At 43.8% G+C, this 27,068-nt stretch overlaps 1 protein-coding gene and 1 pseudogene across 1 annotated transcript in view; one reads left to right on the top strand and one right to left on the bottom strand.

Annotated features, from left to right (window-relative positions):
* Pspc1 (paraspeckle component 1) overlaps window positions 1-16,562 on the bottom strand; it is a 60,645-nt gene extending 44,083 nt beyond the window's left edge. Inside the window, exons 1-4 of the mRNA XM_050129145.1 lie at window positions 16,042-16,562; window positions 11,003-11,304; window positions 5,842-5,937; window positions 3,275-3,471 (exon numbers count right to left, since the gene is read on the bottom strand). Of these exons, the coding sequence (XP_049985102.1) occupies window positions 3,275-3,471; window positions 5,842-5,937; window positions 11,003-11,304; window positions 16,042-16,410 (964 nt within the window). The 5' untranslated portion in view covers window positions 16,411-16,562. The remainder of the gene's footprint in view (window positions 1-3,274; window positions 3,472-5,841; window positions 5,938-11,002; window positions 11,305-16,041) is intronic.
* Window positions 6,011-7,653, top strand: LOC126492598 (cytochrome c oxidase subunit 6A1, mitochondrial-like; annotated as a pseudogene).
* Window positions 16,563-27,068: the final 10,506 nt, after the last annotated feature.

Below are 27,068 nucleotides of genomic sequence, written 5' to 3'. Positions count from 1 at the left end.
ACCTAAACCTAGAGTTAATACTTCTATACAGGTGTGGTATGGTGGCACACTTTATTTTTTTTTTAACTTATATATATATATTTTTTTTCTAGGTGGATCTCTGTGAGTTAAAGGCCAGCCTGGTCTACAGGATGGCACACTTTAAATCCCAGCATTCAAGAGACACTCTGGGAGTTCCAGGCAGCCAGAGCTACAATAGCAGAGAGAACCTGCCTTCAAATTAAATAAATAAATAAATAAATAAATAAATAAATAAATAAATAAATAAGTGTTTCTGTGTGGGAGAATTATGATTGGAGAACATTACATTAGCTGGGCACTTGGGAGATAGAGGCAAGAAGAGTCTAGACCAGACTAACTAAACTATATAATTATAGAGTTCTAAGCCAACCAGCACTATATAGCAAGATCCTATAGGACAACAGTGAGACTCTATTAAAAACAGAGTCCTGTATTTTATCCTAACAGAAATTAGAATTTAGCAAAAGGATTTAGAGATGAGTCATCAATGTTTTTTCTTTTTTCTTTTGGTAATAGCGGAAAGGGGTAATTGAGATGGGATCTCATAAAATCCAGACCAAATTTTAAATCATTATATGTAGCAGACAATAACCTTAAACTCCTGATTCTCCAGCCAGTATGTGCCAAACGTTGAGAATTCAGGCATATGGTACCACATAACAGTGAACATTTGTCACACCAGGCATAGTAGTATAGACCTATACTTCCAGCACTTCAGTGAAGAATCAGAAGCTCAAATTTATCCTCCACTATAGCCAAGTTTTAGGTAAACCTGGGCTACATTGAGACCTCCCCTCCTCTCTGGCCCTATATCTCAAAAGGAAAATTTAACACACCTTTAATCCCAGCACTCGGGAGGCAAAGGCAGGCGATCTCTGTGAGTTTGAGGCCAGCCTGGTCTACAAGAGCTAGTTCCAGGACAGGCTCTAAAACTACAGCAAAACCATGTCTCAAAAAAAAAAAAAAAAAAAAGGGGGGGGGTGTGTTCTAATATACTTAATTCCAGAATTTAGGAGTTGAAGGTAGGAAGAGTAATCAAGGTCATCCTCTTGAAGTTAGAACTTCAAGGTCATCTAGTTACAAAATAATCTACATTAAAGAAAAAGAGAAAATGAAAACAGGGCTAGAAGGTGGGCACTGGTGCTACACTCCTTTAATCCCAGTACTTGGGAGGCCTCTAGAAATCTCCACTGTGAGGCCAGCCTGGTCTGTAGAGTGAGTTGCAGGACAGCTAGGGGTACACAGAGAAACCCTGTCTCAAAGTGAAGAAAAAAAAAAAAGACTGCTCTTGGGGGCTAGAGAGAGCTCAAAAGAGCACTGGCTGCTCTTCCAGAGAACCTCATGGTTGAATGCCAGTACCTAGGTCCGAATACTATGACAGCTCACTACGACGGGTTACTCCAATTCCCGGGAATTTAATGTCCTCGTCCGGCTTCCAAGACAATACGCATAATGCAGACAAAATATATATGTATTTTAAAAAAGATTTGTTCAAAGACTGCTCTTACAAACTGAGTTATCAGTTTCATGTTCTTCCCAGTTTTTTTATTTATTTATTAAAGATTTCTGTCTCTTCCCCACCGCCGCCTCCCATTTCCCTCCCCCTCCCCATCAAGTCCCCCCTCTTCCCAGTTTTTGCAGGGTGGTGGTGGTGGTGGTGCACGCCTTTAATTCCCAAGTGCCAGCACTTGGGAGGCAGAGGCAGGTGGATCTCTATGAGTTCAAGGCCAGCCTGGTCAACAAAAGCTAGTTACAGGACAGGCTCCAAAGAAACTCTATCTCAAAAAACCAAAAAATAAAAATTTTTAAAAAAAAGAAAAAAAAAGGACCTAATCTTTCTGATTCCCCAAAGTTATTTGAACACATAAATCTTTTTCTTCTCTACCAGTTATCATTTGATACTCCCTCCTCCCTCCCCTAAACCTGAGGTCCAACTGGGGATTGACTCCATAGCCTTGTGTATGCTTAAAAAAAGAACTCTATAATTTAACAAAAATCATAGCTCCATTTTGGTGCTCTTCTAATGCACAGTAATATAACCTTAAAGCCAGTACTTAATCATAATCTTTCTACCAAATAAAATTTTACATGTGGCTCTGGGAAGTGGTGATGCACACCTTTAATCCCAGCACTCAAAGGCAGAGGCAGGCAGACCCTGTGAGTTTGAAACCAGCCTGGTCTACAAAGTGACTTCCACAATAGTCAAGGCTTCACAGAGAAACCCTGTCTCAAAAAGAAAAAAGGGGGGAGGGGACGGGAGTATTTATTTCATTCCTATCTTACACAAATTGTATACTATGCTTCCCTTTCTTTCAATGGAATGATATCTGTATTACTACTAAAGTTAAACATCCTTCAACTACCTCCAGCAATGCCACTCACGTAAGAAACTCAGTGTCTCTTGTAATCCAGGCTGCCCTGGAACTTGCTAACCAAGGTTAACCTTGAAACTCCTAGTCTCCAGTTTCACCCAAGTCCTAGAAGTACAGGCATTCACCAACCACTTCCACTTCAAATATAACTGTGGGCTTTATTCATTCTAGTCATGTAACCTACCAACAGACCCAGCCTAACACCTTTTTCCCCCTTATTTTCATGTGTTTGGGTGTTTTGAGAGCATGTATGATTGTGAACTATTTGCGTTCAGTACCCAAGGAGTCTAGAAGAGGACGTCAGAATCCCTGGGATTGGAGTTTTAGACAGTTGTGAGCTGCCGTAAGGGTGCTGGAAATCCAACCTGGATCCTCCAGAAAAACCAGAGCTATCTCTCCAGCTCCCTCACACTTTCAGAGGCTGAATGAACATTCTACATTGGAAAAGCTAAAACCCAGAAATCCAAATCTGAAACAAATCTGTTACCAAGCTTTCTGGATGAGAGATACTCAATCCTACTAAACTTCTGGAATGTTTTGTTTGGTTGGTTTTTGTCTTTAAAAATCTCATCAGGAGTTATGGCTTCCATCTACAATCCCAATACTCAAGATGATAATCAGGAATTCAAGAAGAACCTGAGTTACCTGGTAAGACTCTGTCTTTAAACAATCACAAAAGTTCTCATGAAAAATTTTTAACTAATATATTGAATCATAACTCGTTTCTGAACTCCTAACTGGCAAGTTAATGCAAATGCACAGCACTCAGAAGGCAGAGAAAAACAGAACTCAAAGCCAGCTGGTATATACATAGAAAGACCCTATCTCCAAAAACACAATCACAACAAAATACTAATACGTATCAGTGGTACATCTCTTACCTTGCCTCATTAGCATTAATTGATGTTCATGTCTAGCTGCTTCCATCTCTGCCTCCAGTTTCTCTTTGGCTTCTCTGATGTTTCTATCAACCTGTTCACGCTGCTGCTTTTCCATTTCATCAAGAGCCTTCCATCGAGATGCATATTCAAATTCAAATGTCCCGGGTTGAGCAAACCGTGGTGGCTGTTCTCTTTCCCTATATTAACATTAAAAACGTACAAAAATGTATGCTTAAAAGGTAAACCACAACAGAGAAAAATAACAACTATTACTTATTGGAAATTTATAGTATTTATGGCCTGAACAGTGAGGCATAATACATTGTCTCATGACAATATCATGAAAGTGTCTATATACATGAATTTATGAAACTTCCCAAGAACATCAACTAATAAGTAATAAGACAATGATTCAAACTTACAAAATGCAATACTCTAACCCATGTTATCATTACTACCTCCCATAAAGACTTTCTCATTTTCATTCAACAATTATATATAATAAAACCTGCAACATACAAACACAATGAGTCTTAGAATCAGATTTTCTTAGTAATAAAAATATTGTGTTATGTACCAAGTTAAGTAGTTGGGTTAAAGATAACAAACTGATATCACTGTCTATAGTTATATACTTAACAGATGTGCTGTTGTAACGTAATTTATGTCACAACTATGTATATACTTATTTTCAATACTCAAATAATAAATGAGCAAACAAATAACTAAATGAAAAAAATGGGCCGAGCTTAGTGGAGCATGCCTCTAATCCTAGCACTCAGGAAGCAAGCCAGGGGGATCTATCTATATGAGATGAAGGCCAGTCTGGTCAACACACTGCATTCCTAGCCATCAGGGCTACATAGTGAGACCAATGTCTCAAAAAAAAAAAGGCTGGGTGGTGGCAGCATAAATCCCAGCACACAGGACTGATTGAGTTCTAGGACATCAAGGACAGCAGGCTTCAAAACTACAGAGAAACCCTATCTCCAAAAAAAATAAATTAATAATAATAATAATTAATAATGGCACAATTTTCATCTCTTCTACAGAAACCTCACAATTGGAATTTTCATTTTACTTGTAATTAAAGGAAAGATGAGCTGAAGCAACACAATTCCAAGCACTAACAAAGCAAATTATCACGGAGCAAAAGGAGGCAAATAACAAGAACCATATAAAGGCCCGGCGGTGGTGGCGCACGCCTTTAATCCCAGCACTCGGGAGGCAGAGGCAGGCAGATCTCTGTGAGTTCGAGGCCAGCCTGGTCTACAAGAGCTAGTTCCAGGACAGGAACCAAAAGCTATGGAGAAACCCTGGATTTGATACTGGGAGGGCATGCAGAGGATAAGAAAGGAGGGGAGTTGTCTGAATTTAAGACCCTATCTCAAATTGGTGGGGGGAAAAAAGGAAAGAAAAGAAAAATAAGAGGCATGGTGTTGCACAAATTTAACCCCAGCTTTCCTAAAGCAGAGACAGGGAGAGTCTAGTTTGAAACCTAGTTTGAAGCCTGGTCCACACACAGAGAGGTCCAGTCTATCCAGGGCTACACAGTGAAACCCTGACTCAAAATTAAAATAATAACAAGAAAATTTAAAGAAAGAAATAAGAAGAAATGGCTTAGCACATAAGAGCACTCCCTGCTCTTACAGAGGACCAGAGCTTCATTCCCAGCACCCATGTCAGGCAGCTCAACAACTAAGCCTCTATCCCAGCTCCAGGGCTCTGATGCCTCCACTGACACCTGCACTCATGTGCACATACCCACATGCAAATTCCAGATCGGCCAGAACTACACAATGAAGATTAAAAAAAATAAAAAGAACTAAATAATAAAAAGTAGAAACTTGCCAGGCCGTGGTGGCGCACACCTTTAATCCCAGCACTTGGGAAGCAGAGATAGGTGGATCTCTGTTCAAGGCCAGCTTGGTCTATAAGAGCTATTTCGGGACAGGCTTGGGAAGGCTCCAAATCTATAGAGAAACCATGTCACGAAAAGCCAAACAAACAAAAACAAAAGTAGAAACATTTCTAAGTAAAACTATCATGTTTTATCTATGTTTCAGAAGGGGAAATAATGCAGCTGACAAAATGGCTCAACAGTTAAGAGCAATTACTACTACTGCAAAGGACCCACGTTTGGCTCCCATAAGCCAGCTCAGAGCCATCTGTAACCCAGTTCCAGGAGCTCCAACACTTCTTCTGACTCCTGCGAGCTCTTGCACACATGTGGTGCATATACATAGCCTTAGGTATATACACATAAAATTAAATAGTTTTTAAAATAAAAACAACATTCCATATAGACCAAACCACTCTATTAACCAAATTATGCTCTAATAGTACTTTAGAAAAATGTAATAAACCACGTTGGGCAGGGGTGGAATACGCCTTTAATCCCAGCACTTGGGAGGCAGAGGCAGAGGCAGGCGAAATCTCTATGGCCAGCCTGATCTACAGAGCAAGTTCTAGGACAAGTTCCAAAGCTACAGAGAAACCCTGTCTAGAAAAACCAAAAAAATAAATAAACACACACATCTAAAATAACTTTATTAATCAAGTCTTACTTATGATATTGCTGAGTCTTCTGTATTAGCTTCTCTGGTAAGCCATCTTCATCATCAAACTGCTCCATGGGTTCCACAATTACTGGACGAGGTGTTCTGGGTAAGTATAAAGGCATTAATGAAAATTAATTTCATGACTACAATTAGCACTCTCCTAAAATTTATAATAATGGCCAGGCGGTGGTGGCGCATGCCTTTAATCCCAGCACTCGGGAGGCAGAGGCAGGCAGATCTCTGTGAGTTTGAGACCAGTCTGATCTAAACAGCTAGTTCCTAGACACCGGGGCCACACTGAGAAACCCTGTGAGTTTGAGGCCAGCATGGTCTACAAGAACTAGTTCCAGGACAGGCACTAAAAGTTACAGAGAAACCCTGTCTCAAAAAAATAAATAAATAAATAAATAATAAATAAATATATAAATAAAATTTATAATAAAATATTCACTTGAAAAATGTCACAGTAAAGAAAAATGTCCCGCTGGGCGGTGGTGGCGCACGCCTTTAATCCCAGCACTCCCGAGGCAGAGGCAGGCGGATCTCTGTGAGTTCGAGGCCAGCCTGGTCTACAAGAGCTAGTTCCAGGACAGGAACCAAAAAGCTACGGAGAAACCCTATCTCGAAAAATCCAAAAAAAAAAAAAAAAAAAAAAGTCCCAAGAATCATGCATATCCATATATAAAAATAAAGCCAGGTGTGGTAGCACAAGCCTATATATAACCCCCAGTACTGGAGAGGCAGAAGGATCTGTGAGTTCAAGGTCAGCCTGGTCTACAGCACGTCCACGGGACAGTCAGTGCTACACAGTGAGACCATGCTACAAAATCAGTTAATTTTTAGTATCTGGGTCAAAATAGGTAGCCAAGATAGCTGTGCTGGTTAGTTGTTTTGTCGACTTGACACAAACTTTCTAGTAGTGGTTTAAAGGAGATCTACTGGACTGCAGGCATACATGCCGGCAGAACATTGTATACATAAAAAATAAAAATCTTTAATTAGAGCTACTTCCGGGACAGCTAGAGAGTTACTCAGGAAAACCCTGTCTTGGAAAAAAAAAAAGGGGGGGGGGTGGAGAACTCATTTGAAATAAAAGGGGAGGAATGGGGCTGGAAAGCTAGCTCAACAGTTAAGAACACTGCTGCTCTTCCAAAGAACCCAGGTTGAATTCTTAGCACCTACGTGGTGGCTCACAACAGAGATCTGACTCCCTTTCCTGGCTCTACCAGTACAGACATACATGCAGAAAAACACTCATACACCTAAAAAAAAAAATTAAATTAAATAATTTAAAGAAAGGGTAGTTCCAAGGTGGTGTCATCGGTGTGCAGATCTCGGCTGTCGGGGCTGCTGGGCCGGGCCCTCCCACGGGTGGCTCATGTCGAGTGGTGCCCGCTGCGAGGAGGGTTCAGCTCGCATGTGAAAGGCCCTCACCTACTTCGTGGCGCTACCCGGGGTGGGAGTGAGCATGCTCAACGTCTTCCTGAAGTCGCAGTACGGAGAGCACAAGAGACCCCAGTTCGTTGCCTACCCTCATCTCCGCATCAGGACCAAGCCCTTCCCCTGGGGAGATGGTAACCACACCTCTTCCACAACCCTCATGTGAACCCACTTCCGACTGGCTATGAAGATGAGTAAAGAGAACCTGGACCTTCCCCCAGGCAGCAAGGGGTTTGGACCATTACTTTGTGGACCATGAAAGCGCATGGGGTGCTAACTCATCTTTCCTTGTATCCTACAGTGACCATTACACTGATCTTCCATCCCTTTGCTTACAAGAGGAGATGGCCTAAATAAATAACTTAAAGTTACCTTCTTCATGAAAAAATAATAATAATAATAATTTAAAGAAAGAACAAAGAAGAGGGCAGAAAGGTGGAAAATTATTTCTTGCTGGGCAGTGGCAGCAGAAGACTTTCACCCAGAAGGTAGAGGCAGGTGGATCTCTATGAATTCAATGCCAGCCTGGTCTACAGAGCAAGTTTAAAGACAGCAAGAGCTACACAGAGAAACCCTGTGTCAACTCCCCCATATGATAACACCCCCCCCAAAAAAAAAGATTTCTCAGGCTAGAGAGATGGCTTAGCATACTTAGGAGTATTAGCTCCTCTTCTAGAGGACCCACATAGCAGCTCACAATTGTCTGTGTCTCCAGCTCCAGAGTATCTGAACCTTCAACAGATATAAATTCAAGCAAAACACCAATGCACGTGGTCAGGGCGGGGGTATCAATGGTTACTATGATTTACCTATAATCCCAGCACTAGGGACTATGAGGCAAAAATGATCTCAAGTCAGTCTGGGCTAGAATGAGTTGTAGGGTAAAGGACCCACAAAAACTGGAACAATCACACTGCTTCAATAACAAAAGGCCAAACCCATCTGTCAAAAAAAATTATTTAGCCGGGTGGTGGTGGCACACGCCTTTAATCCCAGCACTCAGGAGGCTGAGGCAGGCGGATCTCTGTGCGTTCGAGGCCAGCCTGGACTACAAGAGCTAGTTCCAGGACAGGAACCAAAAAGCTACGGAGAAACCCTGTCTCGAAAAACAAAAAAAAAAAGAAAAAAAATATTTACATTTTTCTTATGTGTATGAGTGTTTTGTTTGCATGTATGTGAGAACAGTACATGTATGTCTGGTGCCCATAAGTCAAGAAGATACCAGCTTTCCTGGAACTGTAGTTAGGGATGGTTGTGAAATGCTGTACATGTGAGGGAACTGAATCTGGGCCTTCTCCAAGAGTTACAAGTGCCCTCTCTAGTCCCATTAAAAAAAAAAATTTTTTTTTCTGAAACAGGGTTTCACTGCAGCTTTGGAGCCTGTTCTGGAACTCACTCTGTAGATCAGGCTGACCTCAAACTCAAAGAGATCCACCTGCCTCTGCCTCCCAAGTGCTGGGATTAAAGGTGTGCACCACCACCCAGCTCAAAAGTTTTTTAGAGACTCAAGAAGGAAATACACTAAGTACCTCTGACAACACATCAAGCAATTCAGAAATGACAAGGTTAACTATATGAAGCCAAAGGATAATGAGAATCAAGTTCAGACAGATACAATATAAAAGCCAGATGGATCTCCGTGAGTTTATGACCAGCCTAGTCTACATAGGAAATGTTAGGATAACCAGGGTTACAAAGTGAGAAACATAGTGAGATCCTGTTAAAAAAAAGAAGGAAGGGGGGGGATGGAGGGAACATCCAAGCATGTCAGGTACTATAAATTGAACCTTTACCACTAGATAACTGGTAACATTAAGGAAGAAGGGAAGGATAACCTTCGGGAACCGAACTTGACAAATAAAAAATTTACAATGTCACCCTAATTCTCCCTTTTGTTGTTTCTAAATAGTCTCAGAAACAAATGAGCAAAAATCAGTCACAAGCCCCACTATCACATCACATACCAAAAAGAATGAGGACTATGTGGTGTGGAGTTAAGTATTTAAGGGACTGCCCCGTCTTCACTTTAATGGGAAGGTGATAACATGTCAGCACCTGTGGTTTCATTATGCTTACCACTCCTTATGGAAGATTCCTTTGTCTTTTATCTCACTTTAACTTAAATTTCATTTTACATAACAAAAGTTTTTAAATCTTGACTTAAATTGCATTTATAGGCACAATTGATATTTATTTTATTCATTTTTAACAAATATGGGAACATGTAGAAAAAAATGACTGAAAAACACAAATGAAGTGCCCAATTGATGCCAAACCCAGAGTTATGGAACAAGAGAAACGGCTCAGTCAGTAAAGTGCTTGTCATACAAGAATGATGATTTGATAGCCGGGCGATGGGAGGCAGAGGCAGGCAGATCTCTGTGAGTTCGAGACCAGCCTGGTCTACAAGAGCTAGTTCCAGGACAGGCTCCAAAGCTACAGAGAAACCCTGTGGGGGGGGGGGGGGGAATTAAACTACACACTACAAGACTGGCAAAGTTCAACGACTGAGCCTGTCTACCAAGTGCTATCTTTCCCAGCACTGCCCATTCTTCCTAAAGCACAAGCCACTAGCTGGACATGGTGGCACACATCTTTAATTCTTCAGAGGCAGGCAGATCTCTGGGAGCTCGAGGCTAACCTGGTCTACATAAACAGCACATAGTGAGACCCTGTTTCAAAACAAAACGAAAATGCAAGCCACACACTAAAAGAAATATTTACAATACTTATGTGTACCTAGATTATGTAATTCAGGAAAAGAAACAACACAATTTTTAAAACGAGGGGGGGGGGTCTACATACTTCATGAGGAGATACACTGACCAAAAAAGCACACAAAACCTTAGTTATCAGAAAAAAAATTAATTTAGCCAGGCAGTGGCGGTAAACACCTCTAATCCCACCAGCAAGTCTCTGTGAGTTCAAGGTCAGCCTGATCTACAGAGTGAGTTCCAGAACAGGATCCAAGGCTACAGAGAAACCCTATCTTGAAAAACAAAACAATCTAGTTTAACCTCCAGTGAAATACAAAGCTGTCATTCATTGCTGATGAAAAAGAAGAATGAGAAGTGACACGACCACTCTGCAAAACAGTCTGACAGTCATTAAGCTGAACAATCAGCAATTTGTCCCCAGATGGGGCATGGACACACACCTGTCATTCCAGCAACTAGGTAAGTTAAACTGTTCTAAGTCATCCTCAGCTACACAGTACGGCTAACGACAACCTGGTCTACATAGTAAGATTATGTCTCAAAACAACAACAAAAACTTACTTCATTGAGCCAGTGAGGCACCACACATGCCTTTAATTCTAGTACTTGGGAACCTGAATAAGGAAGATTATAAATTCAAGGTTTGCTATACATAGAGTTCCAGGCCAGGTGGTGGTGGTGCATACCAAACATCCCAGCACTCGGGAGGCAGAGGCAGGAGGATCTCTGTGAATTTGAGGCCAGCCTAGTCTACAGAGTGAGTTCCTGGACAGTCAAAGCTACACAGAGAAACCTTGTCTTGAAAAACCAAAGTCAAGCTTGGTGGTGCATGCACAGCTTTAGTCCAGTTGCCAGCCTGTCTCCATTGCAAGCTCTGAGTCACCCAGAGCTATGCAGCGAGACCTTGCCTCAAAAAAATTAATAAAATAAAGAAACCAACAAACATCAGAATTCCAAACAGACACACTCTATATTGAAGAGGACATAGGAAAAAGACAGTGAAAACTTACGTTGTTAGCAAGAAGGCCCCATCACCACATCTCTCCAGAGCCTTTCGTGCAGGAGGTTTCGCTGCAAATTCTACAAAACCTTTTCCTGTAGCTCTACCACGATCATCCACAACCACAACAGCTTTCTCTACTGGACCAAATTGTGAAAATGCTTGTTCTAGAAGCTCATTGGAAACAACTGGAGAAAGGTTCTTGACCGTGAGGGCTGCTCCATGTGTAGCAAAGCGAATTCGGAGAGGTCTGCTCTTCAGTATGGTGCCATCCAGCTCTGCTTTTGCAATTTCAGCCAGTGTTCTGGATTCCTTTTTAAAAGGAAAAGTTATTTTTAAAGTCAAATAACAAAAAAATTAAACTAGTGGTTTAAGCTCTAAGGAGACTGGGTAACACTGGGTCCCTTTTATCACCAACTTGCTTTTTACTAGGTATTAAAAATATCATTGTAAACATTTCTAAGCTTAAAAAAAAACCTCAGTCAAGATGTGTGTTGCACACCTTTGATCCCAGCCAGCACTTGAGAGACAAGAGACAGGTGAATAGCTGAATTCGGCCTGGTCTACAAAGTGAGTTCCAGGAGAGCCAGGGATGGATACACTGAGAAACCAGCCTCAATAAATGAATGAATGGATGGATGGATGAATGAATGAATGAATAAATAAACAAATATAAAAACGGTGTCTTTGAGAATAAGTATCAGTTTCCAGAACTACCACGCAAACAATAATTCTTTATACATACCTCAGTATTTTAGATACTGGTTGATTGGTTCATTTATTTATGGGCTTTGTTTTTTGAGAGTCTCCCTATGAAGCCTGGGCAGGCCTTAAAGTCGCCCCTTCCACCATCCCTGCTTCTATTTTGTGAGTGCTGAGATACAAACATGTGCTACCATGCCTGGCTGACACAGCATCAAATTTCCACTGTCAGCCTCATTCACATTATTTGCAAACACTACCATTAGCTCTTTGTAGGGTTTTGATTTCCTTTTGTTGTTGTTTTTGGTTTGTTTTTGTTGTTTTTTTTAATTTTGTTTTGTTTTGTTTTCATTTGGTTTTTTGAGATAGGATCTGTGTAACCCTGGCTGTCCTTGAACTCTGTAGATCGTGCTGGCCTCGAACCCAGGAGGTCCACCTGCCTCTACCTCCCAAGTGATGGGGTTAAAACTATAAGTCACCACCATCCAGTTCACAATTGCTTCTTTGTTTTGTAAAGACGATGTATGTATGTGTGTATGTATGTATCTATCTGTTATGTATATAGTGTTCTACCTACAAGTAGGCCTGCAGGCCAGTAGAAGGCACAGATCTCATTACAAGATGGCTGTGAGCCACCATATGGTTGCTGGGAATTGAACTCAAGATCTCTGAAAGAGCAGCCAGTGCTCTTAACCACTAAGCCATCTCTACAGTGCTCACATTTGATTCTTAACAGGAAGGCAAGAACTGTTACAGTCCACAAATTACTTGCTACTTGATTCTCAATGAAACCCTATCTCTCCAAACACTGGAACAGTAAGATGGCTCAGCAGGTAAAGGCGCTTATTACCAAGCAAAATGACTGATGTTTGATTCCTAAGACCCACAAAAAGTAGAAGAGAACAGACTTCCAAAGGTGTTCTTTGACATCTACATGTGTGTTACTACTGAGAGCACGTGTGTGCACATGCGCATATACAAATTTAGCAAAAAATCCAGAGGGTTGGAAAGATGGCGCAGAGATTAAGAGCTGCTCGTTTCTTCCATAGGTACTGAGTTCAATTACCAATAACCAAATGGTGGCTCACAACCATCTATAACGAGATCTGGTGCCCTCTTCTGGCGTGCAGGCATACATATAGAACATTTTATACATAATAAATCTTAAAAAATCGAAAGAGAAAAAATTTCTTCCTACTTGGAGATTTCACTTTTGGTACAAGATAAGTATATATAATGAATAAATGATAAAACAGAAATATTCTTCACTGTGCCCTGGGACTTCTTCAAGAAGAACCACAGAGAGCTGTTAATTAAGAAATCTATCTATACCAGGCACTTATAACTGAAAAGAAATCTAAAAAAATTTATTTTTAAATAATAGTAAAGGCGGGCTGGAAAGATGGCTCAGAGGTTAAGAGCACTGACTGTTCTTCCAGAGGTCCTGAGTTCAGTTCCCAGCAACCACATGGTGGCTCACAGCCATCTGTAATGAGATCTGGTGCCCTCTTCTGGCCAGCAAGCATACAGACAGAACACTGTATACGTAATAAATAAATATTTAAAAAAAATAATAGTAAAAGCTGACATGGGCAGGGAAGGGGACGACTAGAAGGAGGGGGGAAAGGGAAACTGCAGCTGGGATGTAAAGTAAAATGAACTTACTTAAAAATAAGTAAGTAAATAAAAGGCCAACAAGATTGCCCTGCAGGTAAAGGTGATGCCACCAAGTCTGATAACCCGGGTTCAATCCCCCGAACACTCCTACAAGTTGTCTTGTGGCATCTACACTTGCACTACGTTTACATGCCCAAAACATTTACAAACACACAAATGAATGTAAAAAATTAAACTTCTCACCAGCCGGTGGTGGCACACACCTTTGATCCCAGCACCCAGAAGGCAGAGCCAGGAGGATCTCAGTGAGTTCGAGGCCAGCCTGGTCTACAACAGCTAGTTCTGAACAGCCAGGGCTGTTATATAGAGAAACTCTGTCTCGAAAGACAAACGAAAAAATTCTCCTAAAAGTAGATAAATGTTTGCAATCTAAAAACTACATTCTTCTGGAAAATCCTATCCATAAAACTATTTTTATAAAAAACACTAATAAGTCCAACGTATTCAGAGATAACCAAAACATTTTGTACCTTGTCTTAGTGGTTCAGGCCTATAATCCCCACTACTCAAAAGGCTGAAAAAGAGGATCACAAATTCAAAATTTAAAATTATGGGGGCGGGGGACTAAAGATGGTTCAAATGTTAAGCATGTGTACTGTTCTTTTCTTTTTTCTTTTTTGTTTTTCGAGACAGGGTTTCTCTGTGGCTTTGGAACTAGCTCTTGTAGACAAGGCTGGCCTCGAACTCAGAGAGATCCGCCTGCCTCTGCCTCCCAAGTGCTGGGATTAAAGGCGTGCACCACCATCGCCCCAGCTTGTACTTTTCTTGTATAGGATCTGTGTTCAGTTCCCATCACCTACACCAGGTAGATCACAACCACCTCTGACTTCAGATCCAGAGAATCCAACTCCCTCTTTTGGATGGGAGGGACACCTGCATTCACATATCCCCACACAGACATATACAAACACATAAGTAAAAATAGTAAATCTGAGGCCGGGTGCTGGTGGCGCATGCCTTTAATCCTAGCACTCGGGAGGCAGAGGCAGGCGGATCTCTGTGCGTTCGAAACCAGCCCGGTCTACAAGAGCTAGTTCCAGGACAGGCTCCAAAACCACAGAGAAACCCTGTCTCGAAAAACCAAAAAAAAAAAAAAAAATAGTAAATCTGGCAGTGCAGTGGCGCACACCTTTACTCCCAGCACTTGGGAGGAAGAGGCAGGTGGATCTCTAAGTCTGAGGTCAGCCTGGTCAACAGAGTGAGTTCCAGAACAGTCTTCTCTGTGTAGACAGAGAAATTGCCTTGGGGGCTGGATAGATGGCTCACTGACAGCCCTTCCAGAGGACCCACGTTCAATTCCAGTACCTTCAAGCAAGACAGTTACAACTCTCTGTAACTCTAGTTCCCAGAGACCCATGGCAAAACACCAATGCACATAAAATAAAAATAAACTCATGCACAAATACAAATACTAAAAAAGAATTTTAAAAGAAGCTCCAATGGAAAGCTTCCACAAGACCTCTCAGTAGCGTGTCTGGAACTCCAGCACACACAAGACCAAGGTCAGTCTGGGAGATATACTGAGGCTCTCTCTCAAAAACAGATAAAACGTATACAAATTGCAATTACTATATTAGACATAGCTGGGCAGTGGTGGCTCACAGCTTTATTTAATCCCAGCACTCAGGAGGCAGAGGCAGGCAGAGTTCAAGACTAGACTGGTCCAGGACAGCCAGCACTATAGAAAAACAAGCAAAAATCAGACACAAAGGTCTAACCGTAAAAACAAACACCACTTCTGTGTATAATGCATGCCCCCCTGCACAAATGGTTGTTAGTGTGGTAGTTTGAAAAGGTGTGGGCTTCTGAGGTTTCAGAAGCCCCGCCATTCATTCCCAGTTAGCTCTTTTAGTCTCCTGCTTCTTGGATCAAGATGTAAGCTCTAAGCTACTGCTCCAGCACCACTGCTTCTTGGATCAAGATGTAAGCTCTAAGCTACTGCTCCAGCACCATGCATGCCTTCCTGCTGCTGCCAAGCTGCTCACCATGATGGTCAGACCTCTAGAACACATGCTACAAATGCCATGGCATGCATGTATGCCCCCGCACACACGCGGTGATAATAAAACTGCTTCAAACAGATAAACTAGGAATAATCTTGCCTTACATACTGACATTTTTCTTCTTTAAAGAAGCCGTAGGATAATATTTAAATGCTGGATTAAATCAAATACACCGTAGCACGCATTCTTGCCCCGATTACTAATGTCAGGAGTCTGCAGACCTGGGTGACTTAGGAGAGACTGTAGGCAGTCAGTGCAGGGGGAGGGGGAAATCTTGTTAAAATGTTGGAGATGGAACCCTGGGGCTTGAGCATGCTAGGCCAGCGTTCCGCCACCAAGCTACACCCCCTGTCCTTCAACACACACATCCCTAAAGAGCAAAAAGATGAGGTGGATCATTCTTTTAAGGAACAAACCCTCAGCTCAGATTTCTCATCAACTCCGTTCATTCCCCTACCTCCCCCAGTTCACCTCGTGACAACACTACTTCAGTCTGGCCAGACCGTCAACCGGGACCCCGCCCCCCTGCGGGTACCTGGGCGCTCGCAGCGACAAACCTGAGGCTGGCAAGGGACAGAAACGCTGTGGCGCCCCCACGCCAAGCCGCGGCCCCGCAGCCCCCGCAGCCTTTTTTTTTCCGTCTCCTCGCGCCCCGCCGCAGACTCACCAGGCGGATGAAGCCGAAGCCTCGGTCGCGGTTGATGAAGACCTCGCTGGGCTCGCCGTAGCGCTCAAAGAGCCTCTTGAAGTCCTCCTCCGTGATGTCGGTGGGCAGGTTCCCCACGAAGAGGCGGCAGCGCTGCGTGTACGTCTTCTCGCCCGGCTTGAGGAAACTCTTGATGTCGATGGTGAAGCCCAGCTCCTCGTCCGGGTGCTCCTCTGAAGGCGCGGGCGGCGCCGCCTGCTCCCCGGCCAGCGTCAGCGCCATGGCCGCCGCGGCCACCGGCTCGCTCTCGCCGGCCGCCGACTCCAGGGCGCGAAGGCGAGCGGGGTTCTTCTCAATGCGTACTTGCTTCAGGTTTCCCCTTAACATCATCGTAGCGACTTCGCCCCGGATGCTGGTGCGGCCTAGACGTCGGTGCACACCCGTCTCCACATGTATCTATGGAAACGAAGCGAGGAGAGCCAGGTAAAGGAGGGGAGCCCTGCCTCCCCGCAATCACACCCGCGGTCGCGGAATGCTCAAAATGGCGCCGCTTCAAACTGCGGTTGGGAGAAGAGACGCGGGCTGGAGGCCCGTCCCTCCGCAACGCGCCTGCGCACACTCCGCGCTCGTGGACCGTTTGCGAGCTGGGCGCGTGCGCACACGGGGGCGAGCCGAGCGGTGCAGTCCACTCCGAGGGGCCGTCGCGTCCTAAGACAGTGGAGACTTCGCTTTTTGCTTTTTGCGTCTGGAAGCGTCCGTGTCTGAGGCTGGCCTTGAACTTTCGATTCTCCGGCCTCAGCCCTGAGACACCAGGTCAGAAACTGCATGTAAGGAACAAATTATATGTGTGCACTACGGTGTGAAAATATAATTTCGGGAATGTATTTACCCTTTTGATTATGGTAATTATCTTTGGACAGGAAAATGAGAATTTGCATGTTTTCAGCACTGGGTAGACCGGGGAAAAAGGATACAGATTTCAAGGTCAGCTCAGGCTGAGCAGCAAAGTGGTGTAAAAAAAGAAAAAGAAAAAAATGTCTTCCTACCTTTTTCTTGAGACAAGGTTCTCTGTATATCTCTGACTGCCCTTCCTTTTTTAGACCAGGCTAGCCTCCAACTCATGATCCACCTACTTGTGCTGCAATTAAAGATGTGTACCACACCACACCTGACACCACGGGCCACCACCACCCTGCAACTTAACAGTGTGTAAACAACGTTTAATAAAACATTACTTCCACCTGGGTGGTGGTGGTACACACCCTTAATCCCAGCTCACAGGAGGCAGAGAAGGCAGATCCCTGTGAGTTTGAGGCCACCCTGGTCTACAGAGCTAGTTCAGAATAGCCAGGGCTTCACAGAGAAACCCTGACTCAAAAAAAAAAAAAAAAAAAAAAAAATGTAAAAAAAACAATATTTTTCAACAAATAAAAAACACCTTTTGAAGCCGGGCGATGGTGGCGCACGCCTTTAATCCCAGCACTCGGGAGGCAGAGGCAGGCGGATCTCTTTGAGTTCGAGACCAGCCTGGTCTACAGAGCTAGTTCCAGGACAGGCTCCAAAGCCACAGAGAAACCCTGTCTCGGAAAAAAAAAAAAAAAAAAAAAGAGGCCTGGACAGATGGCTCAGTGGTTAAGAGCATTGCCTGCTCTTCTAAAGGTCTTGAGTTCAATTCCCAGCAACCACATGGTGGCTCACAACCATCTGTAATGAGGTCTGGTGCCCTCTTCTGGACTTCAGGCATACACACAGACAGAATATTGTATACATAATAAATAAATAAATATTAAAAAAAAAAAAGAAAGAGAGAGAGAGAAAACACCTTTTGACATGTATGGTAGCTCACACCTGTAATCCTAGCTAGGTCTTCGGAAGCAGAAAAGCATGACAAAAATAATAAAATTGTTAAAAATAATTTCCTAATTAAGCAATCCAATTTTATTTTTTCAAAGCTGTGACCTGAACCTGAGTCTTTGCACATGCCAGCAACTTTGTCCAAAGCCTTACAATCCAATTTTCTGAAACAATTGTTTTTGGGTTTTGTTTTTTTGTGGGGGAGAGGTTGTTTGTTTTCTTTTCTTTTTGAGACGAGGTCTACATAGCCCTGGTATCCAGGAATTCTCTCAGTAGAGGTTGGCCTTGAGCTCACAGAGACCCTGCCACCACTGCCACTGCCTCCGAGAGCTGTGGCTGAAGGCTTGCACCACCTTGCGGGTGTGTTGTTGATTGTTGACTTCAGACAAGAACTCCATGAAATTACTTATAAAATTAGTATAAGCAGAACCTGGTGGTGGTGGTGGTGCTGGAGAGGTGCAGGCAGGTGGGTGTCTACGAGTTCAAGGCCAACCTGGTCTACAGCGTAGACTAGTTCTACTACTTGTCTACTAGTAGTAATAATTCCAGGCTAGCCAAAGCTATACACAAACACACAGTCTCAAAAAATGAAACAAAAAAAAAACAGAAACAAATTAGTATAAGCAGATCATGAACTTCTATGGACCACAGACGTAAACATCACAAACATTCTCTAAGGATGCGAGGAACAAAACTTTAAGATTTGTGAGCAGTTCTGAACCTCTCAACTCAACCCTATCGAATACACTTCCTGCCACATACAAAGAGAATCCTCAAAGGCCATGAAAACTAAGCTCACATGCCACCCTACAAGAACTTCAGCAGCTTCTCATTAACGTTAATTGTTTTTAAGATTTATTTATTACATATACAGTGTTCTGTCTGCATGCATGCCTACAGGCCAGAAGGGGGCACCTAATCTCATTACAGATGGTTGTGAGGCACCATTGGTTGCTGGGAATTGAACTGGGGACGGCTTGAAGAACAGTCTGTACTCTTAACCTCTGAGCCATTTCTCCAGCCCAACTTCAACTTAATATTTTTTTCAATATGAAACCCAGGAGTGGGACAAGTTCATTAGGCATCCTGAGGATCGGGTGGTCCCAAAGTCAGGCGCTGCAGGCTGAACCCTGAGATGCACTCCCGTGGAGGTGAGAGTGTCAGGAACATCTGAAGGATGTGTTTGTGACTTAGGTGGCTGTGTCTCCTCTGGGTGTGCTGCAAGCCTGCCAGCGTTGGGAGCCTGTTGCGACCCTGGTTTGTGGTTAGGGTGTGTGATTGTGTGCGTGCCTGACTGGAGATGTTTCTGTGACAGTGATTGTGTGGGCACCATGTGTATAGCGGAGGAAGGGTGGTTAGATGTGTGTATCCTGCGCATAACTGGTTTGGCTGTGAAGGCAGTGGCACTGAGGTGGTAGTTACTGGTTTCCGTGGCCTGTGACTTTCGTTGTTTTTCCATCTGGGTGATTGTCTGGTGTGTGTGTGTGTGTGTGTGTGTGAGAGAGAGAGAGAGAGAGAGAGAGAGAGAGAGAGAGAGAGAGAGAGAGACTGACTGACTGACTGACTGACTGACTGACTGACTGACTGAGGGATTGTATGTGCTGTTTTCATGAACGTCAATAAAGTAGAATTATACCCTTGTTAAGGAAAGAAAGAGAGAGAGAGAGAGAGAAAGGAAGGAAGGAAGGAAGGAAGGAAGGAAGGAAGGAAGGAAGGAACTCAAGAGCTGGAGAGATGGCTCAGTGGTTAAGGGCGCCAGCAGTTCTTTCAGAAAACCTAGCTTCCAACTAGCTCAGGATCTAGTTGCATGGTTCTGACACCAGGTCCTAAGCACCAGGCATACACATGGTACACATATATACAGGAAAAACAGTCATTTCATATGTGTGTGTGTGTACTATAGCAGCTTTTTAAAAATTAGTAAAAGTATGAAACCTTTTATTATTAATTAAATTTATTCATATCTTTTACAATCCGACTGAAGATTGCCCCCTCTATCCTATCCTCCCATTCCTCCCCTTGCCTTCCTCCCTGAAACCTATTCTTAAATTTTTATTCAAGAAAAATAAAAAATATGGGGGCTGGTGAGATGGCTCAGTGGTTAAGAGCACTGACTGCTCCTCCGGGGGACCCAGGTTCAATTCCCAGCACCCACATGGCAGCTCGCAGCTGTCTGTAACTCCAGTTCTGGAGAATCTGTCATTGTTATACCGATGCACATGAAATAAAATTAAATAAAGTTTAAAAGAAAAAGGAAAAATATGTTCATGGGACTTTTTTTTCATAGGACTTTTTTATGCAAATCTTCTTAGGAGCTTTATTTGTTTGTGGCGGGGTCTCCTACACTTTAGGCTGACTGTGTAGTTGACAGTGACCTTGAAATCATGATCAGTACACCTTCACCCTTCAAGTACTGGCAGCACAAATTTGAATCATAATAGCAAGCTGCAGAGGATTGGGAACGCGCTTGTACTTTCGATGAAATCAACAAAAACTGTAAACAAAGCCTTGCACTGGTAGGGGATTAAGTATTGTACTTGGTGTGGTTTTGTTCTTGGCTTGTTGTTGTTCTGTTTTGAGACAGTCTTACTAGTAGCCCTAGCTATTTTGGAACTTGCTATGAAAATCAACCTGACCTGGAACTCAGTGAGAGCTACCTGCTTCTGCCACCCAACTACTGGGATTAAAGGTGTGTTTCTAAAGGTAACAGAAACAGAGACACTTTATTAAAAAAATAAAAAAGTTACCAGGTGGTGGTGGTGCATGCCTTTAGTCCCAGCACTAAGGAGTCAGAGGCAGGCAGATCTGAGTGAGTTCGAGGCCAGCCTGGTTTACAGACTAGTTCCAGGACTTTCAGAGTAACACAGAGAAACCCTGTCTCAAAGAAAGAGAGAGAGAGAGAGAGAGAGAGAGAGAGAGAGAGAGAGAGAAAGAAAAGGGAGTGAGCTTGAGAATGGGAAGGGCACCTGCTTAGAAACCTACAGAGCATGTAATTGTGGTAAAATACTACTCAGAAACAGACTGCTGGCTCGAGTAGCACAGTGACTCAAGCAGCTCCACACTGGCTGGGTGTGGTGGCGCACACCTTTAATCCCAGCCCAGCCCTGGGGAGACGGAGGCAGATGGGTCTCTCAATTCCTGCCCATCAAGGACTAAAACACTGATTCTTTGAATGATTGTTAATCCCACCGAACAGGAATGAGACCACTATCACAGCTGAAAGACAAATTTGAAGCAAACTTTAACTACTGACCAGGTAGATGGGCTCTGGGCTGGTCCATACCCAGGTTCCTGGGAAGTGGACTAGAATCGTTTATGGCAAGGACTTAAGTAAAATCCATAATTCATTGCATTTCCCATTAGGTCCAATCAGGGGCAAGCATACATCCTGACATATACTTCCTGCCTACATAGCTCTTGCCCGTGTGATCAAGCACATCCAGAGCAGGTACTTATGGGACTGAAAACATGTGGCTTGTTATCTCCCATAAACAATAGCCTCCCAGCATCTCATGAACATCTTATACAGGGGGCTTGCAGATCAGAGGCTTGTTTCATGGATTTCTTTGGTTTTTCAAAACAGGGTTTCTCTGTGTAACAGTCCTGGCTGTCCTGGAACTTCCTTTGTACGCCAGGCTGGCCTCGAACTCACAGAGATCCGCCTGCCTCTGCCTCCCGAGTGCTGGGATTAAAGGTGAGCATCACCATTGCTCTGAGATTATGTTGAATAATTTTCTAGGTGCCAGTGAATCCAAAGCTCAGACGGTTGGTTGTTCCTCATGGTACAATCAATATCACAGTTCTAGTTACCCTGTTGGTTATTCCTGTTCCTAGAGGTAGCTTAGTGCTCCTGTGCTTTGGTCTGCTCCCTTGGAGTTTGCTATCTCAGGGCAAATTTGGCTTGGGCTGCTGGCTTTGACCTATATCTGTAAATCCTGGTCTGGATTCCCTCCTGCAGAAGTCCCAGGGTTGGAGTTGGACCTAAGGTTTCTGGTTCCCGTCTATTGCCTTGGAAGTCCCAGGCTTGGATGTGCCTGAACCCACCCCAGCGGACCTGCTTACTTCCTCAGATGTCTCAGATTTGCCCTGGGACCCGCAGGGGTTCCAGGTTCCTGCCTATTCCCTTTGATGTCCTAGACCAATGCCCCAACCCACAGAGGACCTGGCTCAGGCCTACTCTCTCTGAGGTCCCAGACTTGTGTTTGGCCCCACTGAGATCTCTGGTTCCTGCCTATTCCCTTGGAGGACCCAGATTCACTCACGCCCAGGTTGACAGTGGTCCTGGCTCCGGCCTAGTTCCTGGGAGGTCCTAGATTCTCGCTCAGACCCACCAGAGTGTTGGCTTAGGTCTACTCCCTTGAATGTCCCAGATTCATGTTTGGACCTTCAGCAGTCTCTGGCTCACTTGCTCAACATTACTCCCTTGTACCTGTTCCAGTGGAGATCATTGACTCTGGATCTGGTCGCTGGCTCAGTCCTGATCTGCCTGTGTCCCGGGACTGGGTTTGCTCCTGGCTTCTGCTCCTTGTGGAGCTTGTTCTCTCTGTGTCTTAGGTAACTGGTTCAGTCCCACTCTGGCTCAGGTGGAGACTGCAGACTCTCTCAATGATTTTATTTAAAAGAGGTGAGTTGTGGGGCTGGAGAAACAGTTTGGTAGTTAAGAGTACTAACTGCTCTTCCAAAGTACCCAGGTTTGATTCTTAGCATCAACATGACAGTTTACAAGTGTCTGTAAACCCCGTTCCAGGGAATTCAACACCGTCATGTAGATATATATGCAGACAAAGCACATCAAATAAAAATAACTTAGAAAAAAGATGAGCTATGAAGGGGGTCTTACACGCTTACAGACAGACAAGACCTGCCAGAACCAACTCATTCATCACCATCTTTTTCTTTCTTTTTTTTCTCTGTTTTTTCCAAACAGGGTTTCTCTGTGTGCCCCTGGCTATCCTGGAACTCACTCTGTAGACCAAGCTAGCCTCAAATTCAGAGATGTATCTGCCTCTGTCTCCTGAGTGCTGGGATTAAAGGTGTGCACCACGATGCCCAGCTATCATCTCCTTCATCTTCTCCCTTCTCTTCCTCACCCTTTTTGTCCTCCTCTTCATTTTCCTGCTCTTTGCAGCCCTGACTACCCCTTTTTTTCCTCTGCATCAGGTTTCTCTTAGCTGTGTAGGCAGCAGTATTCTTTTCCTCCTTTTCCTGCATCATGGCCTTCGTTCCCTTGGGCTGCTTGTTATCTGCAGTAATGCTGTTCCACATAGTTAAACGACAAAATTTTTCCTGAGGGATACAGCATACATGTTTACTCACCCTGGATAGGGAGCCCACAAGAGGCCAAAGCACAGACACCACCAAAGTCCAACTTGGTGAACCAGAGTATTAGGGTTACCTACAGGAATATGGGTGAGGGGACACTTGTAGGAGCAGAAATGACTCAAAGACGGCTGTATCACCAAGGCTCACCTCAGGTTGGGCGATAGCTCACAAAGCGAGGAACCTAGAGCGCAGTGCACAGCCTGCAGGCAGCTCAGTAGATTGGAGAGTGTCCTTTCCTCAGTTGACCTAAACCGCTTCCAGTCAGCTCAGCTGGTGTCTGCTCCTTCCAGGCAGCTGGTCTGCTCTCTGTCTTCTTGGCAGCCCTGTTCCTTCAGTCTCCCAGGAACTCTCTGAAGCCCCTTTGAGTTGTTGGCTTTTCTGTTTAAAGAGCATCCTGCAGGATGGAGTGTTTCAGCCTCAGAGGGAATTGTCACAGAATGCTCATCTCTCCCAGTTTCTTTACCATGGATGCCATCAATGAAGAGCCAGGATGTGCTCGGCTGGGCTTGGGGCAGTATTCAGAACAGAGCAAGAAGAAGGCCTAAAAAAATTCTTGGGCACACTACAGCCTTTGCATCTCTTTTCTTTTCGTTTCTTTTGTCTCATCTTGAAGGCAGAATATAGGGTTTGGTTTTTTTGTTTTTTGTTTTTTTTTTTTTTTCTTTTTTGAGACAGGGTTTCTCTGTGTGTGGCCCTGGCTATCCTGGAACTTGCTCTGAAGACCAGGCTGGCCTCAAACTCATATAGATCTGCCCACTTCTGCTTCTGAATGCTAGAACTAAAGCATACACTACCACTGCCTGGCCATAATTTTCCATTTTTAAAAGTTTCATTATTATTATTATTATTTATTGTTGTTTTTGAGGCAGGGTAACACTGGCTGTCCTTGAGCTCCCAATGTAGACCAGGCTAGCCTCAAATTCACAGAGATCTTCCTGCTTCTGCCTCCCAAGTGCTAGGGTTAAAGTGTGATCACTTTATAGTTCCCCTTTTCTTTGGCAGACATGGTCTTCCACCTCTCTGAGTCCCTCTTAGAGAACTAAGAAGTTAACAGAAGCATCTGGGTACTTCCTGTGCTCCCGGAAAGGAAGGTTACACACAGAGAATGCATCTGATGGCATTGGCCTCTTGGTTCCTTTGGCTCTCCTTTGCCTGTGTTTAGTTGGCTTCTTGAAGGCACAGAGTGGCCCAGGGCCCATCACTCTCTCACTTGCTGGGCTCTGTCTCTGGAGTTCACCATGCTACAATCCCTGACACTTTCTAAAGGCAACCTTTAAAAGCTAGTAAAACTGGATCAGTAAAATACTCAGGCACAAGACTGCTTTTTGTTGTTAGGAAATCACTCTAGCAGGTGATTGAAGGAAAGAGCTGTCATAGAGGAACATAGCTTCCATATAGCAGGAAATTAAGTCAAGACAAAAGTAAATTCCGGGCTGTGATGGCGCATGCCTTTGATCCCAGCACTCTGGAAGCAGAGGCAGGCGGATTTCTGTGAGTTCAAGGCCAGCCTGGGCTACAAAGTGAGTTCCAGGACAGGCTCCAAAGTTACAGAGAAATCCTGTCTCAAAAAACAAACAAAAAGCTGAGTCTTCCCGCCAAACTAACATAAGCTGATGTCCCACAGACATGCTAAGGACCCGTCTCCACAGACAAGCTGAATGACCCATATCCCACAGACATGCTGAGTGACCCATCTCCCACAGACATGCTGAGTGACCCGTCTCCCACAGACATGCTGAGTGACCTGTCTTCAGGTTACTAGATTTTTGTCACACTGACTACACTTAACCATCACAAATGAAAACACATGTTGATGAAAACATAATCATAACATAACTTGTATTTAACCCCTCCATTCATACTAAGCAAGGGAACAGGGGCTTTTGTGTTGTATGTATGCGTGTGCAGGTACATAAGTCTTCATGTAGAGGCCAGAGGTCAGTCTTGGGTCTTTCCTGAGAAGCTGTCCATTCTATTTTTGAAACATGATGTCGAACTACTTACCCCCATAGGGTATCAATGATAGACCAAAGAAACAACATTACAATATCAGTTTAATAAGTCAATAAGTTTATTGGGGCTATTTACAGCAATATGGATGAAGGTTTAGTTACAGGAGCATGGGTGACTCAAAGGCTGCTGCTGTGTCGTCCAAAGCCCACCCCAGCCTGGGTGACAACTCATATGAAGGCTGCATACTTAAAGCTCCCCACAAGATCTCCTCTTCCAGTAATATATACAATATGTATGTATGTATATGCATATTATATATTTACTGTACCTATATAGATATATTACTATACATGCACACATAAATAGAGACGCGTGTGTGTTTCTGTCTCTCTCACTGGGACCTAGAGATCACTGATTAGATGAGACTGGTTTATAGGCCATTCCATCCCCGGAATCTGCCTGCCTCTACCTCTCCACCTCTAACTAGGATTATAAATGCATGCCACCATGCTGGGTTTTGTAGGGATAAGCCCACCCATTGGGGGCGGACTTGCCTCGGGCGAATGTTTACTGATAAATTGGGTGCGCAGAAGCAGGGGGGGGCCCTTCCTGTTTTCTGTGCTCCGCGGGAGCCTTGGTTGCATGAGTCTGGTTTTTGCATTAAAGTTGTATATACTTATCACAGTTTGTCTGCATTAATCTAAACCGCCACATTTTGGCCCCCCGCCCCGGCACAGGGAGCTCGATCTTTGCCAGCCTTTGTGAGCGGGATTAGTTGCCGGAGCTCGGGAAGCATTTGTAATCAAGCGGGTAGCCCTCCGTGCCCACAGCAGGTCCCGTGCGCTCGGCTGCCCTCACTGGGCAGCTCACAAGCCTGCACCGGGGCCCTTATTGATTTAAAGGATTGTTTTTTCACTATACCTTTACAAAAGGAAGATAGAGAAAAATTTGCCTTCACGGTGCCTACTTACAACAATTCTCAACCTTCCAAGAGGTACCACTGGGCCGTCCTCCCACAAGGTATGTTAAATAGCCCCTCCTTGTGCCAATATTTTGTGACCCAACCATTGCAAATAATACGCAAGAAATTTCCCAAATCTATAATATACCACTACATGGAGGACATCTTGTTATCCAATTCAAACATGCATACCTTGAACAGACTGTTTGAAGAAATAAAGATACTTTTACCTAAATGGGGATTGCAAATTACTCCTGAAAAGATACAGAAGGGAGATTCTGTTAATTATTTAGGTTATAAAATAGGTTTGCAAAAAATTAAGACACAAAAGGCACAAATTAGGAGAGATCACCTACGGACTCTTAATGACTTTCAAAGACTGTTAGGAGACATTTCCAGTCTACGACCAGCTATTGGGATAATACCTGATCTAATAATTCATTTGAACAAAACCTTGGAAGGTGATAAAGATTTAAACAGTCCTAGAGAATTAACAGCTGAAGCAGAAAAGGACTAGCCTGGAATACATTTAACCCATTTCTATTCATCTGTGTAGTGCCACATGGCAGTGGCTTACCTGGTAATGTTTCCAGTGTCTGTCTCAGGTGGAGGATCCACGAATTCTCTCTGCCTCTGCCTCCTTTCTCCCAGTATTCTGTGTGTGTCTGCCACCCCCATGCTCCCCAATCCTAGCTCTGTTCCCTTATACCTCTGCTATAGGCCCAAAGCAGTTTCTTTATTCATTAATGGGAATCACAGCATACAAAGGGAAATCCCACATCACCTGGCTGTCCCAGAATTCATGCTATAGATCTTGAACTCAGAGATCCACTGATCTGTGCCTTCCCAGTGCAGTAGTGCTGAGACTAAAGACATATACACCCTGCCTGGCTAGATTTACTGTTTCAAGGATACCTTGGCTACTTGGATTTTACATTATTTCTAAATTCAGAATATA

The sequence above is a fragment of the Alexandromys fortis genome, unplaced genomic scaffold (assembly GCF_014885135.2).
Source record: "Alexandromys fortis isolate MF-2015 unplaced genomic scaffold, M_Fortis_MF-2015_v1.1 scaffold_308, whole genome shotgun sequence".
In the NCBI taxonomy this organism is placed as follows: Eukaryota; Metazoa; Chordata; class Mammalia; order Rodentia; family Cricetidae; genus Alexandromys; species Alexandromys fortis.
The sequence above is the reverse complement of the archived record's forward strand: the minus strand, read 5'-3'. Positions and strand labels throughout refer to the sequence as shown.